The sequence below is a fragment of the Rattus norvegicus genome, chromosome 10, assembly GCF_036323735.1.
Source record: "Rattus norvegicus strain BN/NHsdMcwi chromosome 10, GRCr8, whole genome shotgun sequence".
NCBI classification, from domain to species: Eukaryota; Metazoa; Chordata; class Mammalia; order Rodentia; family Muridae; genus Rattus; species Rattus norvegicus.
In genome coordinates this window covers 2,051,472-2,067,766 of record NC_086028.1, presented here as the reverse complement: position 1 = coordinate 2,067,766, position 16,295 = coordinate 2,051,472, and the positions used below count along the sequence as shown (strand labels likewise).

Sequence of the window (16,295 nt, the reverse complement as noted above, 5' to 3'; positions counted from 1 at the left end):
TGTACCTATCTGCAGACACACCAGAAGAGGGCATGAGATCCCATTAAAGATGGTTGTGAGCCAGCATATGGTTGCTGGGAATTGAACTCAGGACCTCTGGAAGTGCAGTCAGTGCTCTTAACTGCTGAGCCTTCTCTCCATCCCCCCACCTTGACCAACTAATTGCAATAAATTTTATTGAGTTTATCAAGTAAGAAACCATTTAATCTAGGTTTAAGAATGTCTTTGCTAGGCCTTATGGTTCATGTCTTTTATGTACCAGGAAAAGAAGGCAGAGGCAGGTGAATTTGAGGCTAGCCTGGGCAATATAAGAATTCCAGGCCAGGCAGAATTACATAGGAAGATCCTATCCCCTGACCCTACCCCCCCCCCCCAATAATAGTACAATAGCAACAACAAAACAACCACGAGTTGAGGGAAAACATGCATTTGCTAAGTGCTTGCTGTGCAAGCCTGTGGACCTAAGCTGGATCTCAGATCTCATATTTTAAAAAATAAATAAATAAGGTGGGCTGGAGAGATGGTTTAGTGGTTAAGAGTTACCTGATGCTCTTCCAAAGGTTAAACCACCAGCATCCACCTGGCAGCTCACAACTGTCTGTAACTTCAGTTCCAGGGGGTCTGATACTCTCACATGGACATAACATCAATGTACATTAAAAAATAAATAAAAAGGCATGCATAGCTTATAATCACAAAGCTGAGGTGGAAACAAGTAGGCCCTACAGCCTAATCAATGAGATCCAGGCCTAGTGAAGATGGATGAAACCTGAACAATGGTATCCTGACCTCTGGCTTCCATGTGCACACATATATATTCAAATAAAACCAATCCAAAATCAGGTATTATGATTGAAATTATACCTAAACTTTGAGGAATATTTTTAAGGTCTATTTCGGATTCAGCCTAAAATAATATTTTTCAATCATCTCTTTACAAAGATATTCGGTGAGCAAAAACCCTCCCTTTGGGGCTGAAGAGAGACTCAGTGGTTAGAGCAATAGCTGCTTTTCCAGAGGACTATCCCAGCACCTACGTGGCAGGACACAACCATCTGTAACTCCAGTTCAGGGGATCGGTATCATCCTCTGGCTTCTGCAGGCACTGAATGCATGTGGTACAGAGACATCCATGCAGACAAAACACTCATGCATATAAAATAAAAATCTTAACACACATAAAGTAGAAATTTAAAGAATGTCCTCATAAAGATACTCTCCTAACAAAGTATTTAATCAGTATGAGCTCGAAGGACAAATTTGCTTTTGTATCACTCGTATACACCAAGGTGCTGCAGTGATACAGATGAGAAAAAGGAGCTAGGATTCAACAACATGGGCTGGAACATGACCTCAACTGTTAGCTCTTAATGTTCACAATCAAGTTGGGAGGCAGGCCTAGTCTGGGATAACACTAAAAATACTGTCAGATACAAAAAGTATGTACCCATCTCTATGACTACCAAATAAAAATTAAAGTACCCAGACCAAGTGAGGCAAAGGTCAGGAATGGCAGTAACAACCAATCGTCAGTGAACAGAACAGAATGTTAGTGGAATTCCTGTAGACAGTAAAACCAGCTCTTCCATTAATAAGAGAGAAATCATTTCCAGTCTGTCTATAACTCTGTATTTTTCCAATTCCAGAGAGACTCTTTCGGAGAAGGCCAGAGGTTACTAGGATAAAGGTAACATGCTCTGTTAGACCCTGACTTGTTGTCTGAACAGATTGCCGTAAGCTGTGTTGGCCAAGACAGGGGCAGGCTGAGAAGGGCATAGGCTGAAGCTGTCATCTGCTGTCCTTGTGGCAGACATTCTAGGACCTATTCTGTACTACATGCAGTAGTTGTTCAACAACTCAGAAAGCTATTAAGAAACACAGAACAAATCCTGCCCCCCAAACTACAATACCCCCAACCCAAAAAGCTTACAGGGGTTACCAAGTAACACATACCCTAATAATAGTTGCTTTAAAATATTCATTTTGGTGCTGGGATTATAATTCAGTGGTGGATCAGATGCCAAGAATAACAAAATTCTGTGTGTAATCCCCAGTACCTTACAGATACATCAATTTCAACTCATATTACAAACTCGTGTCCTTCGAAGATTCAGCCATTCCCATGTTTTATTCTCTTAAGGTACCAAAGTACTAGTTTATTAAGAAAACATAGTTTAATGTAGGATATTTTAATAAGAACAACAAGGCCTAAGAAGTCAATAAAAATCACAACTCAAATCCTAACATTTTTACATGCTATCATCTACTATGAAGGTCAATCTCTAACCATAAAGTACACTTGGGCTATAATTCGTCTACTTGGAAGAACATAAATAATTAAGCCTCCTCAGCAGGCTAAGCCACAAACTAAGCATTGGTGAGTGTATGAACCACAAGGTTCCATAGGTAGAAACATTTCTGAAGATTATTTTAAGCTCACCATTTCAGATGCTTGCTAGTATTTCATCACAAAAATTCCATATATGAGGTATTTATACAATTCTGGAATGACAATCAAGAAATACTTTCTGCTAGAGCACCAGTTCTTAGGAAGCAGCAGCATCATACTCTGCAATGAACTGCCTGAGCTCTTTCACACAGCGTTCACTTATTTCATGTAAATTCTGCCTAAGTGCAAACTGAATGGACCTTTCTAGCGAAGGGTCTTTTTCAACCAGCATTTTCACCACCATTCCGAAGGTCTCACAGTCTTGGTAGTAGGCTTGTTCAATTTCCTTGGTTTTTGACACTATTGCTTTACGGCGATTGGTTACTTGGTCATCACTGAACTCTGTGTGATCTGTTTTGTTTGACTCGGGTTCTTGTGTCTGATCCATAACTTCAAACTCAGAAATTTGAGGTAAGTCGCTTTCCTCTGCCATCTCTGGCTTTTTGACAGCTTGCTTGCCTGCAGCTTTAGGAAGTCCCTTTTCATCAAACCTTCTGAGTTTGTTTAAAATTTCCGATGAAAGAACTGCTGAAGAACTTTTTGGGTGTGTGTCTCTGGATGTTTTCAAAGACTGACCAGGCCTCTTTTTACCTCCTTCTGGTTTTTCTTCACTGCACCGTTTGTAGGAGGAATGAGCATGCTTGGACTTCCTAAGCTCTGAACCATGGGAAGAATGCAGTTTGCTTTGTTTTGTAGAGTGTCTTCCACTGGATCTAGATCTGCTGTGTGGGGAGGTCTTTCGATCTACACCTGATTTTCTGGAAAAACAAGAAGCCCCTTTATGGGGAGACTGTTGTTTTGAATAATGGGAAGAGGAGGAACATTTTCTTCTATAGACATCTTTCTTATCCCCGCACGCATGCTGTCGGCTTGCAGAAAGATCATCTCTTGTTTTCCTCAGGCCAGACTCACCACTGGAGGCATTCTGAGGTCCTTCGTCATATGATCTGCTAGACCACATCTTGTCTCTTCTGTACACTGATCTTCAATGGTGACCAAGGAATGGAAGGTGGGGCTAGCCACAAGTTCACCAAGACAATTCCAGCAGTTCTTTGATGGTCACTGAGACACTAGGCTCAAAATGCATCTGCACTCTAGATAAGCTGGACTCTAGGACACTTGGGCTTCAGTGTAAATTGATGGCTCCAGGTTCCAGGATGCTGGCACACAGGCTGCCACAGGAGCAGTTAGAGGTCTGGTTGCATGCGCTGGTGGGTAAAAGTTAAGTATAAACTGTCTTGTATTATTTTCTGTAGAAACAATTGATGGGCACCTTACAACCTCTGAAAGGTTAGTGCACACCTCTTATAGATTTATAAAAATTTAAAAAAGGTGCCAAGAAGATCAATACCTGTCTATACCAATTCTTAAGACAAGTCATTCTGTAAACCTAACCCTCCCCAGGTTGGCCTTATTTCCTCAATTTAACTAAGATCTCTGTCAGAAAGAGGCCTGTTCCCCACCAGAGTAATCCTGTGCTGGTTTTATCAATGAGATTCAGCTGGGAGTAGTGGTGCATACCTTTTAATTCCAGCACTCAGGAGATGGAAACAGGAGGATCTCTGTGAGCTCAAGGCCAGCTTGGCCTACATAGCAAGTTTCAGGATAACCAAAGCAACACAGTGATAACTCTGTCTCAAAAAACAAAAACAATCGAACAAACAAATTAGCAAAATTACTGACTTCCTGACCAATCTTGAGTCATAGAAATGACCTAGTTCTGTATTCTTTTTGCCTAGTAAGCTACCAGAACAACAGTTTTCCACCCTCCTAAAGCTGCAACCCTTTAATACAATTCATGTTTGTGGTGACCTCAACCATAAAATTATTTTGGTTGCTACTTCATAATTATAATTTTGATGTTTATCAATCGTTAACGTAAATACCAGATGGTCTTAGGCAACTCCTGCAAGAGCATCATTCAACCCCCAACTTTGTTGAAACTCACAGGCTGAGGACTATTGCACTAGGAGAAAGTAAATCTATCACAGAATCAAGACTTTCCTTTATGTAAACCCATTCACCTTCACTCTCAACCCTGCCAAAAGCAGAATGAATGACATGATTCACATGTGGCAGGAGATTCCAGGTTCTGCAGACTCTTCCCTGAGCACAGCAGTCCTCTTAGAGTCCCATCTGCCTCTCAAAACAGCAAAACGCACTTGCTGACCTTATTCCTGTACTTTGCACATATTATTCCAGCCACTTTTGTCTCTCCAAATCTGGGACTCCCTGAAGTCAAGTCACAGAATCCTATATCATAGAATAGCTACAAAGTGGGGCTCTAAATATTTGCAGATGAAAATTGAAGCAAACAAACATCTGACTCTTTATTAATGTAACTCTTAATACCTTCAACAGAATCCTGTGGAAACTTCAAGAACTTGAACTAGAATGTCTGAGAATAAGGCAGAAGAGCACATAGTCCTTTGGGATCTGTTCCACGACTTCCCAGAGGTGCCAGAATTTGTGGGTGTGCAAGTCCTTTCTGGGCAAAGGACAGTGTTTACATGTGGCCTATGCACTGTCTCCAATATCCCTCAGTCTTCTCTCTAACCCCTCTGGTTTCTGTGTAGTTTTGTTGTCCTGAACTCACAGAGGTCCACGCACCTGTCTCCCTAGTGTGGGGTTTAAGACTTGTGCCAACCACCACCAGGCTCCTTTAGTCATCTCTTATACATGCTTGTTATACAAGCAACCACAGTAAGTCTGACTACAAAGTACACATGATCAAGACACCAGGCAAATAATGCCCAGAGAGCTGGAGACGCTAAGGATCTGTAAAATGGTAGGAAGCCACCAAAGGGTGTGTGCACCTACACATAGCCTCATTCCTCTGGGTTCATTGTAGTGCTTAGCATGTAGCAAAATCAAACTGCTTTTTGGAATTTCCTGGCTTTTCCTGGCAGGACTGAAGGTAGAACTCAGGACCACTGTACATGATAAACACCATACTACTGAGCCACAGTCTCCAGCCGACAACTGAACTGAATTTTTTCCCTCATCTATGCAATCCATGGATATGGACCTGACTATGTACCCGAAACAGGCTCTTCACAAGATTATCATGAACGTGGACATTTAGGACTACATGGAGTCTGAATATAAATGCCTATGTCTCAGACTAGGTATGGCTAAAGAGAAACTTAAATAATGCTCACTTCCTATTCTCTTTTTGTGAATGTCTCTTTTTCAGTGTTTGAATCATCTTCTAGAGCAAAATTCCCATCAAATTGTTCAAAACCTTCTCCACTAAACTGGATCTGATGACTCAAGCCTGTAATCACAGCAGCTGAGTGGTGAAGGACTAGGACTTCAAGGTCACCCCTTGCCAGCCAGAGAGTGATGCATGAGACCATCTCAAAACAACACTCCCTACTACAACAAAATAAAACAAAATAAAGCAGTTGTGGTTTTATTCAGTGAAGAATATGCATGGTGAAGTAGTAAACTAACTTTTCTAGTGCTGGGAACTGAAGCCAGGACTTTGTTCACTCTAAATATACTCTACTACAGAGGCAGTAGCTTCAGCCCAGTCCACATAATTAAGGCTTTGAATTTGCAATCTTCCTGCCTTGGTCTACCCAATAACTAAAAGCCTGTGCCATCAGGTGTTGGCTTGTTAATGCTGAGACACCATCATGTGTGGCTGCCAAACTGACATTCTCACTTATAGCACAGTCTCTTGAGCCAGAATGATCAAGTTAAATCTTAGCTCAATAAACCACTAGCTGCTTGATCTCAGGTAAGTCATTTACCTTTCTTTATATCACCTATACAATGGGGATAATAACCATTTATCAGAACTCAGAACAGTTCCTAGCAAACAATAGGTTCCACAAGAACTTCTATTACCAGGATTAGACTCTGTTCATAGAGCATGTACACATTTCTGTTCCTTGAGTGTATCTTCATATACTCTTCTTGAAATGACTAAGGTAATGCCATCTTGTTTTGACTGAATTTGTCTTTCCCCTTTCCCCAACCCAATGTCGGTCTTGGCAACCCATTTGAGGTTACATCTAAGACTCTGCCCTGCCAGGAATGAAAGTTTAAGGTTACTCTGATCCTCATCTAACTTTGAAGGTTTGTGTCTTTAGAGGCACAAGCCCATTTTGGTCTTGCCATCAATAAAAAGTACTTAACATTTTTAATTGGCGTAATCAACATGGTTGTCAATAACTATCTTATATGGATCATCACACTCCTGTCTGTTAAGATTTCTAAGTTAAAAGTATCCACGAACAAGATCCAGATGGTCTTTGATAATTAATTCACTCCAACCCAAGTTAACTGTGTAAGGTTTCTCTGTGTTCCCTAATCTCTTGGACTGTTTGGCAAAGTGCTTGCTGACTGCTCCTATCATTAGCAGTGCATAAGCTGGGCATAATAGGTGGTAACACCTACTATCAGCACTCAGAAAAATCTCTCTTTTGCACCAGTTCAGATTTCTGAGTCATGGGCTGGGAATCAGAAAAGGGAAACTCTAGCCCCAGTGTCACTTCAGAGTTTCATTTTCTCCCTTCTCCATTTCCTGTTACTCAATTCAGAAAGCCAGGAACATCAGAAGTCCAAGAATTATTCTTGGCCAGCCTGGACTACACAAACCCTTTCTCAACAAATAAAACAAACCAAGGCATGGTGGCATTTAACCTCCACAGGCAGGTGGATTTCTGTGCATTCTTGGCCAGCCTGGTCTGAGTTATCAGACAGCCAGGACTACACAGAGAAACCCTGTCACAAAACAAAAACAAAAACACAAAACAAACAAACAACAAAACCACCAACCCCAGGCTCCCCCTCCCTCAAAACCCAAACAAATAAACAAACAAAAAGACCAAAACCCAAAGTTAAGTCTTCAGAGTGAGGCTAACCTGGGGTCCCAATCTGGTCACCCCTTGTTCTTTGAGCCTCGTTTTTTTCCCGTGTATCAGTCCGCACTGATATCAACGCTAAAGAATTGTTGTCAAATTAGATGTCAAACTGCGTCCACAGATAGGTAAAAAGTTTGCTGACTGTTATTAATAGCATTATTAACAGTCACATTTTACCAAATGCTGGCTACAGTGTGCTTAGAATTTATAACCCCAGAGGGAAAGGGGAAAAAGGGTGTGTGTGTTGTGTGTGTGTCTAAACAGCCTCCGAGAGAGTACGGTTTTCCTATCAGGTTTATGGATGATATACCCAGGCATACAACGAGCACTTGGGTCGGGATACATCCAGGCTGTTTATAAAATAGCAGTGACAAAAATAAAACTTCATTGGCACGTGCAGTCCGTACCTAAAGATGAGAGGAAAACTCCTTCGTATTGGTCTCTCCTGGTGTGACGTTGGGGCCACTCCAAGGACGGACCAATGGGATTCCGTGGGGAGGACCCAACGGCGACAGTTGAGAGCATAAGGCTCCCACTTTCTCTTCTCAACCAAAGTTATGGGTGCCCCCCACCTTGCCCAGTTAAAGATCCCCAGTTAGACACATCGTCTCGGTCTTTAAACACACACGCGCGCACGCGCGCTCTCCTTAGCATACGGTTTCTGAGTCTTGACTATGGGAATGAGAAGACAAGCCCCAGTGTCACTTTGGAGTCTGATGTTCCGTTATCCTTATTTCCCATTATGAACCTTCTGCCTTGAGATAGGAAGGTGCCTCGATCTAGCGGCCGTGGCGGGCACCCGTAGCCCCTAAATGAGTGGAAACAAGACCCCCTTCTCTGTCACCCTCCGAGGGGCTCTGACCCAGACCCGGAAGGCGAGGACTAGAGACCCGCGGTGGAATGGCTCTTCGCCTCGGAAGGGAAGGGGAACTGCCAAGCTGGGATCCGCAGTCTTGCCGGTGTGCTCAGGCCAGGGTGAGGAGGCCCGAGGGTCTGGGCCCACCCTGCCAGCGCCGCTCCGGGAGCGGGTTCAGTTCGGTCTCCCGCGCCAAACTCTCATGCCAAGCGCCCTGCCGCCTCATTACCCACCACACACCGTGCCGAAGCTCACCTCGCCACTAGTCCTGGGACCCACTCCGTCACTGCCACCCGCCAGGACCCCGCGGAAGTAGAGGACAAGCGGCAGGCTTCGTTTCCGGAAATAACGTAGGACTGCGGACCGACTCTGACCAGCTCCTGCAACCATAGAGAAGAGACCGCTTTAGGCTCTTAACCCTGCGCGACCTCCCTGCTGCCTAGAGCGGCTGCTCCAGCGACCCGCGGGCGCATGCACAGCAAAGCGTCCTGCCCCTTCCTCTTTTCCTTCCGAGCCAAGCAGACGTCATCGCCCGGGAATCGGGAGGTGTTACCTTTCCCTTGTTTAGCTGCATTATTCAGATATCAGAGTCTCTCACAGTGCCCCGTATGCACCATAATAAATCTTAACTTCACATTTATGCAGATACCCACAAAACCCTTCTTAAAGCTTCATTTTTAGGGTCGGGATTTGGAATAAAATGACGTTATCTCGTTTACTCTGCAGCTACCCACCTTGATCTGGATCTGTTGAGAACTCAACAGTGCTGTGTTTTCAATCTATGACATTGTGACACCAGGCTAGGCAGGCGGATCTCTTGTGAGTTCGAGGCCAGTCTAGCCTACAGAGTGAATTCCAGGACAGCCAAAGTTACATAGTGAAACTTAATTTTTTTTTTTTTAAGTTTCTGTTTCTTAGATCTGGTGTAAACTGCAGGGAGTAGGCAAGAAGAGTAGAAGTTAAAGGCTGGGCTGGAGAGATGGCACTGACTGCCTCTCCAAAGGTCCTGAGTTTGATTCCCAGCAACCACTTGGTGGTTTATAACCATCTGTAATGGGATCTGATGCCCTCTTCTGGTGTGTCTGAAGACAGCTACAGTATATTCATACAGATAAAATAAATAAATCTGAGGAAGAGGAAGAAGAAGAAAAGAAGGAGGAGGAGGAAGAGGAGGAGAAGGAGAAAGAAGAAGAAGTTGTTGAAGTCTGTCTGGCATGGTAGTACTTTAACCCCAGTATTCAGAAGGCAGAGGCAGGCCAGTCTCTGTGATTTAAAAGCCAGCCTGGCCTACAAAGTGAGTCCAATACAGCAAGGGCTGTGTTGTACAGAGAAGCTCTGTCTTGAAAAAAAAAAAAGTTCAAGGCCACCCCTTAGGTATGGAGTGAGTTTGAGATCAGCCATCTCTAAATAAATAAATAAATAAATAAATAAATAATAAATAAATAAGAGTGTTCTTTTCAAATTGGTAACGAGTAAAAATGATCTGTGCCAGCAGAATTTACTTTCTGGAGAGTAATCCAATAAAGTATAAACTTTTCCCCCATTGTGGTAGGAGATATATTAACAGAATTTACCATTAGTTTTTTTTTTCTTATTAAGACACAGCCTTTGTAGTCCAGGTTAGTCCTGAATTCAAGTTCCTCTCGAATGAACTCCCCAGATGTTTGGATTACAGGTGTGTCCCACCATACTCCTGTTTGCTTGGAGACTAGGTTTCTCTGTGTAGCTGTCCTGGACCTCAAGCTGTAGACCAAGCTGCACTTGAATTCACAGACATCCACATGCCTCTGTGTCTTGAGCAAAAGGTAGGTATACATAGTACTTAGTATAATAAAAGTTATATTTTATTATGCTCAGGTTCATCACACAGGTTTACAATCTCAATTCCTAATTCTGGTCCTAAGCCTATTTTCCCAAGACTGCTCACCTGTGTGATATATCTTAGCTGAAGATCAGATCTAGTCTCTAACAGAAGTCTCTGAGAGTCAGGATCCTGGGAGAGACTTTTGAACTGCAGGGCAGGTAGAGGTGTCATCACTCCAGATGTGCAGAGCAGACACACACACACACACACACACACACACACACACACACAGACACAGACACACAGAGACAGAATAATTTCCTAAGTTTTGTGACTCTCACTAATACATTCTGTCAAAATAAATAAAGAAGTAAACTGTATATATCCAATGTGTGAGGATTTATTGGAATGACTTACAAGCTGCAGTCCAGCTAACCTAACAATGACTAGCTGGGACCAGGAAGTCGAAAAATCTAGTAGTTGCTCAGTCTCATAAGGCAGGATGTCTCAGTTGGTCATTTGGAAGTAAGTCCTCAATGCCAGTGAAGGAATGGACTTGCTACCAAGGCATGGGCAAGCAGGCAAAGAGTAAGCGCTTCCTTCTTCTATGTTCTTAAATAGGCAGAAGATTGGCCCAGATTAGAGTTGTGTGATCCTACCTCAAGGTCTAGATTAAAGGTGAGTGTGTCCTTGCCTCAAGATCTGGATCAAGGGCTGGAGATGGTGTGATTAATTAAGAGCACTGACTGCTCTTCCAGAGGTCCTGAGTTCAATTCCCAGCAACCACATGGTGGCTCACAACCATCTGTAATGGGATCTGATGTCATCCTCTGGTGTGTCTGAAGACAGTGACAGTGTACTCATATACATAAAATAAATAAGTAAATCTTAAAAAAAAGATCTGGATCAAACATGTATGTCTTCATATCTCAAAGGTCTGGATGAGAAGTGGATTCACTCACTTCAAACCAAGCAGAAAATCTCTCACGAGTGTGGCCTCCATTTCTGGATTGTAGTTTATTACAGATATAGTCAAGTTGACAATCAAGAATAGCCATCACATGGGGTCTCATTCACTCGTCAGAGGATAAATATTGAAAAGATTACAGCCCCTGTGAACACTTTATCTCTCCTGCAAGCCAGCAGGGGCTGCCCAAGAAAACCCTGAAACTCTCTTTGAGATGAGCTGAGTGTGGGACTGGAGGGATGGCTCAGAGGTTAAGAATACTCGCTGCTTTTGTAGAGTGTTAGGCCACAAAGTAGGCTCCCCCAAATGGCTTTTCCTTTTCTGATTACCTAAGAAACCCTGCTTCCCCATCACTCTCTGCTGCAGCAGTTTGCTCTTTATCTCAACAGCAACTATCACATTTCCAAACAAGTCTGATTCTGTCTGGCTTTTTTCCTTCCGCAGCAATGGGACAATCACCAGGCTTTCTCATCACAGTATCTCCATCCTACCAAAGTGGCACAGAACCAGAACTCAGTAAATGGGGGTGTGGGGGCAGGGGTATAGAGATGGTTCCATGGGTAAGAGCATTTGCTGCAGAATCAACAAGACTCGTGTACAAATCTCCAGCACCTCTTGTAAACCTAGTGTTGGGAGTCAGAGACTCAAGTTTAGTGATGGGCCCTGCCTGTCTCAAGTAAGGTGGAGAATAAGAACAGACCCCGGACGTCTTCCTTTGCTCACCACTAGTGATCACTGACCCCCACATATGCTTCTCCAACACTACTCCACAAATTAAACAAATATTATATATTTGTATTTATAAAATTATTATTATTTTTTAGACACTTTCATTATGTTCCCTAAGCTGGCCTCGAATTTGCAATTCCCCTGCCTCATCCTTCTCAGACCCGGAGTTAGAGACCCAGGGGAGACCAGTCCATTAATCTCTTGATCAACCAGGTTCAGGACAGGAAACTTCTCCAACACGTGGGCAAGGCTTGAAACTTTGATAGCAAAGTCCTTTCCCCTTTCTAGGCAGCTGGGTGGGCCCCGGCCCCTCCCCTGACGTGTCACAGCCTAGACGCAGGCGCAGCGGCGCGCGCTGTTTCCGGAAGTGTCCAGCACGGTCTGTTTCGTGGCGGTCTCGGACACCCCCGCCGCTGCTTTTGCTACGGAACTCTGCGCGTGGACCGGCGCCGGCCTGGGCGGGGCCAAGGTTCCGTCTGCGCCGCGGGATGGAGATAATCCGGAGCAGTGCGTGTCCGCCGCACAGCCCCCTTCCCTGTCCCCAAGCCCACCCAGCGTGCTAGGCCCAGACCTCGTGTGCTTGGCGGGGCCCGGGACAAGTCAGTCTCGTCCCTCATTACATCCTCTGAAAACTGGTGCTGCTGGAGGGACTTGTCACTCTGCAAAGCGTGCACCCTTGGCATCCATGCTTTTCTCTGCTCACCTGCTCAGGCCTATCCCTTTTCAGCCGTGCGTACTTCGAGGCTTGACTCCTGTTACCTAGTCACCCCTGGAGGAGGTGTCCCCGTGTGGTCCTTACACTTAGAGACTTGTCCGTCTTCTGTGATGCCCCGGGCGCTCCTCCGGACCGTTCTCCCATCTCCCTTTAGTTGGTGGACTACCTGTTCTGAGCCTCTTCTTGGTTTCTCTGCAGATTTTAAGATTAATCTTCCCAAAGTGTACCAGGCCATAGAGGAGGCTGACTTCTTCGCCATCGATGGGGAGTTTTCAGGTATCACTCCGTTGAAAGCTCTGGGCTTACACCTTTTATAGCTAAGGTTCCTTGCCTCATTTCTCACCGGTCATGGCAAAAGCCTGGGAGAGATGTGGTGGTTTTGTGGTTGGTCAGGGTGTGAGATTTGTGGATGGAGATTATGGTTCTGGTGCTGCTTAAACTAATTTAGATGTGTATGGTTAAAAAGCAGAGGTTTAGATTAAGGTCTTTACCATTTGACAAAATACACCTATTCAAGTTTATCGTTTCGAAATTGTGTGTGTGTGTGTACAAATAGGTATATGAGTGGCTTGTCTGTGTGTGAGTGGAGGCCAGAGGTTGTTTTGGGGTATCTTCTCACTTTGCTTATGTTTATAATAAGTTTTCAATGCACTTCTTTTGTTGGATCTAGAGTTGGCTATTTTACGTAGATGGCTGGCCAACAGGCCCCCAGATCTATCTCTCCCACAAGACCCTTGCTGGGGTTACAGGTTACAGCTGTGTTACTGTGTGTTGACATGCTCAGTTTTTATATGGTGAAGGTCCATATTCAGGTTCTCCTGTTTGCATGGCAAGCACTTTACTTTGAGACATTCCTTAGCCCAGTGGTTCCTAAGTGGTTTTGCAGTTTGTTAGCATTAATTACACTCACTGGCTGTGCAGCCAGTACCCTCCATTTCTGGAATTTTCTTTTTAATCTTAAACAGATACTACTCATGGAATTATTCTATTACTCCCTTTAACCTCTGTCAGCCATTCTTTGATTGTGACCACTCTAGACACATCATGTAAGTGGAAACCTGTTTATTATATGTAAGAACAATGTAGCTGTCTTCAGACACACCAGAAGAGGGAATCAGATCTCATTACAGATGGTTGTGAGTCACCATGTGATTGCTGGGATTTGAACTCAGGACCTCTGGAAGAACAGTCAGCACTCTTAACTGCTGAGCCATCTCTCCAGCCCCAAGTGTGTGGTGTTTAAGTGTGTATACACACATGTGCATGGATGGATGCTAGAGTTCAACCTTGAATGCTTTTCCTCAATCAAACTACTTTTTTGGGACAGTGTCTCACTGATTCAACCAGATTGGCTGGTTGGCCAGTGTGCTCCAGGCATCCACCTATCCCCAGTGTTGCACACAGCTCTTTGCATGGGGCCTGGGGATTCCAGCTCAGGTCCTCATGCTTACACAGCAAGTGCTTTGCTGACTGAGCCATCTTTCCATCCTGTAATTATTATTTCTCTGTGAATGTAGGACTCCAACCTAGGCCCTCTCATGTTCAAGGCAAGCAAACACTTTTACGAATGAACTATACGCACAGCACAAATTAATGTTAGTTTTTAGAAAGTGTGATGCAGATACTGTGGATTATTTTACTAATGGGTATATAAGTAGGCCCTGAGTGGAGACTGACATGCTAGCATTTGACAGCCTTACACGAGCATTTATTAACGGGGCCTCTCTCTGCTTTTTATGATCTAGGAATCAGTGATGGACCCTCAGTAACAGCATTAACAAGTGGTTTTGACACCCCAGAAGAGAGATATCAGAAGCTTAAAAAGGCAAGTGGATATTCTCAAAAGTCTTTTTCTTTCTCATGTGAATCCTTCTGCTGTTGAATCATAGAAAGGTGGAATGATTAAATTTACACTTGCATGTTTTCTAAGTGAGGTGCATCTTTTCAAATCCAGCCAAAAGGTAACATTTTAGTGATGCTTAAAAAAAAAAAAAAAGCAAAAATTATTCTCTGAAAGACATTCTGGGAAAGGGCTATTATTTTTTAATATTAATTCGATATGCAGGAAATAGGTATGATGTAGTTGGAAGGATCAGTATTGGCTCAGGTTCTCAACACAAAGGAGATGTTTGCCGCAGAGGAACAGAGGGCAGGGAGTAAGAGATCAACATAGGAAACAGAGGACAAGGGAGAAGGGGAAGGGGACAGGGAGATGGGGCAGGAGCATTTGTCCCATAGGATAGAGAAGACACAGACATAGTCCATAGGTAAATGAGGGTCTTTAAAGGGAAAAGGGAGGGTTGGGGATTTAGCTCAGTGGTAGAGCGCTTGCCTAGCAAGCACAAGGCCCTGGGTTAGGTCCCCAGCTCCGAAAAAAAAAAGAAAAAAAAATCATGTTTAAAGGGAAAAGGGAAAACACCTGGTGGTTAATTTTAATTGGGCATGTTAATTAAGTGAGCCAAGGGGCTTTTGGTTGCTGCTCAAAACTGATAGCTGAACCTTGATCATCAGCCATAGGAGGAGGAAGTGGCCAAATAAGGGACTAGACCTTGCTGGCTAGCTTTAGGAGTGTCCATGGTTTTTAGCAAGACAGAGGGAATAGAGAAGGGAAGGCCTGCCAGAGCCAGTTTCCCATCTGGAGGTACCTAGAGTTCTTTCGGTAGTTTTAGTAATTTGGAAATAGGCTTAATATGCTCTGGTGATGAAAGACGGGTCTTTTCATTAAGCTGTGACTGTGACTGAGAACTGTGTGCAGATGAATGGGCTGTGGTATAGAGTGAGCACAGGGTTTTCCTTTAGACGTGTTCTGCCTTAGTCATGCTGAGTGGTCCAGAAGGTCACCAGATTGAGAACACTCGCTCACGTGAGATATGTGGTTCTCCTGTGTCTGATGTTTTATGACCCTTTTCCAGCATTCCATGGACTTCTTGCTGTTTCAGTTTGGCCTCTGTGCTTTTAAGTATGACCACGCCAATTCCAAGTAGGTTGAATTAATGGGTGGTTGGAGTTCCTAAATTGTCTCCTGATGTCTCCCGCTGAGTTTTTTTTTTTTTTTCTTTTGTTCTCCCAGGCATGTAACGAAGTCGTTTAACTTCTATGTTTTCCCCAAGCCTTTCAGTAGGTCCTCACCAGATGTCAAGTTTGTTTGCCAGGTTAGTAGTGGGGCTGCATTTTCCCTTTCTGAATTCTTGTTGGGATGGAGTGGAAATGTAGAATTTTTTAGATTTAGCTCTTGGAGCTATGAGCCAGCTACTAGAATGCTCAGCCAGTGTGAATGACCCTGTGTTTCATTCCCAGCACCAGACAGTGGCACATGCCTGTGATTCATCTTTGAGAAAGGGGGCAACATTAGAATTGAATTAGAAACTGTCCTTTACTACATAGTGAGTTTGAGGGCAGTCTGGACGATATGAGACCCTATCTCAAAAACAACAACAACAACAACAAAACCAAAACAAAATCCTCCCCTGCAAACAAACAAAAAGATTTAGGCTTTGGGTAAATTATCTCACCTCTTTGACCTTCATTTTTTGGTTTTTAAATTAATGACATTGTTGTCTCTTTCAGAATAAGAGATAGGCTTTTGATAGGTAGATAGAAATTAGACCATGAATTTTATTATTTATTAATAAATACATATTTATAATTAATAATTATATTTATAACCATAATATTTTATACTATATAGTAACAAGTTATTTGTTAATGAAGTTGAGTTGGGGAGCTCGACATTGCAGAGGACCTCAGTTGGTACTCCACTGTCTTCCTCTGCGTGGAGTCCTACTTCAGGGCCCACAGATTTCTCCTCCTTACTTCATTGTTTCTGTTCCTTCCCAAGGATGGAGCTTTATTTCCTGAAAGAGTCATACTTTTTTGTTTTGTTTTGTTTATTGTTTTTTGA

At 43.5% G+C, this 16,295-nt stretch overlaps 2 protein-coding genes across 18 annotated transcripts in view; one reads left to right on the top strand and one right to left on the bottom strand.

The window, feature by feature from the left end:
• The window catches only part of Bfar (bifunctional apoptosis regulator), a 33,019-nt gene extending 24,441 nt beyond the window's left edge, over positions 1-8,578 (bottom strand). Inside the window, exons 1-2 of one of the 4 annotated variants that reach the window (XM_063269266.1) lie at positions 8,435-8,466; positions 3,971-4,080 (exon numbers count right to left, since the gene is read on the bottom strand). The gene's annotated coding sequence lies outside the window, so the exon portion shown is untranslated. Of the gene's footprint in view, positions 1-2,101; positions 3,658-3,970; positions 4,081-8,434 lie in introns of those variants that run through there. The other 3 variants (NR_138253.2, XM_039086234.2, NM_001013125.2) reach the window with 3 other exon arrangements.
• A 3,439-nt stretch (positions 8,579-12,017) lies between these two features.
• The window catches only part of Parn (poly(A)-specific ribonuclease), a 137,920-nt gene continuing 133,642 nt past the window's right edge, over positions 12,018-16,295 (top strand). For 5 of the 14 annotated variants that reach the window (XM_039086249.2, XM_039086251.2, XM_039086250.2 and 2 more), the window contains exons 1-5: positions 12,023-12,186; positions 12,593-12,670; positions 14,140-14,219; positions 15,307-15,374; positions 15,465-15,546. In XM_039086249.2, the coding sequence (XP_038942177.1) occupies positions 12,168-12,186; positions 12,593-12,670; positions 14,140-14,219; positions 15,307-15,374; positions 15,465-15,546 (327 nt within the window). In that variant the 5' untranslated portion in view covers positions 12,023-12,167. 14 annotated transcript variants of the gene reach the window in all.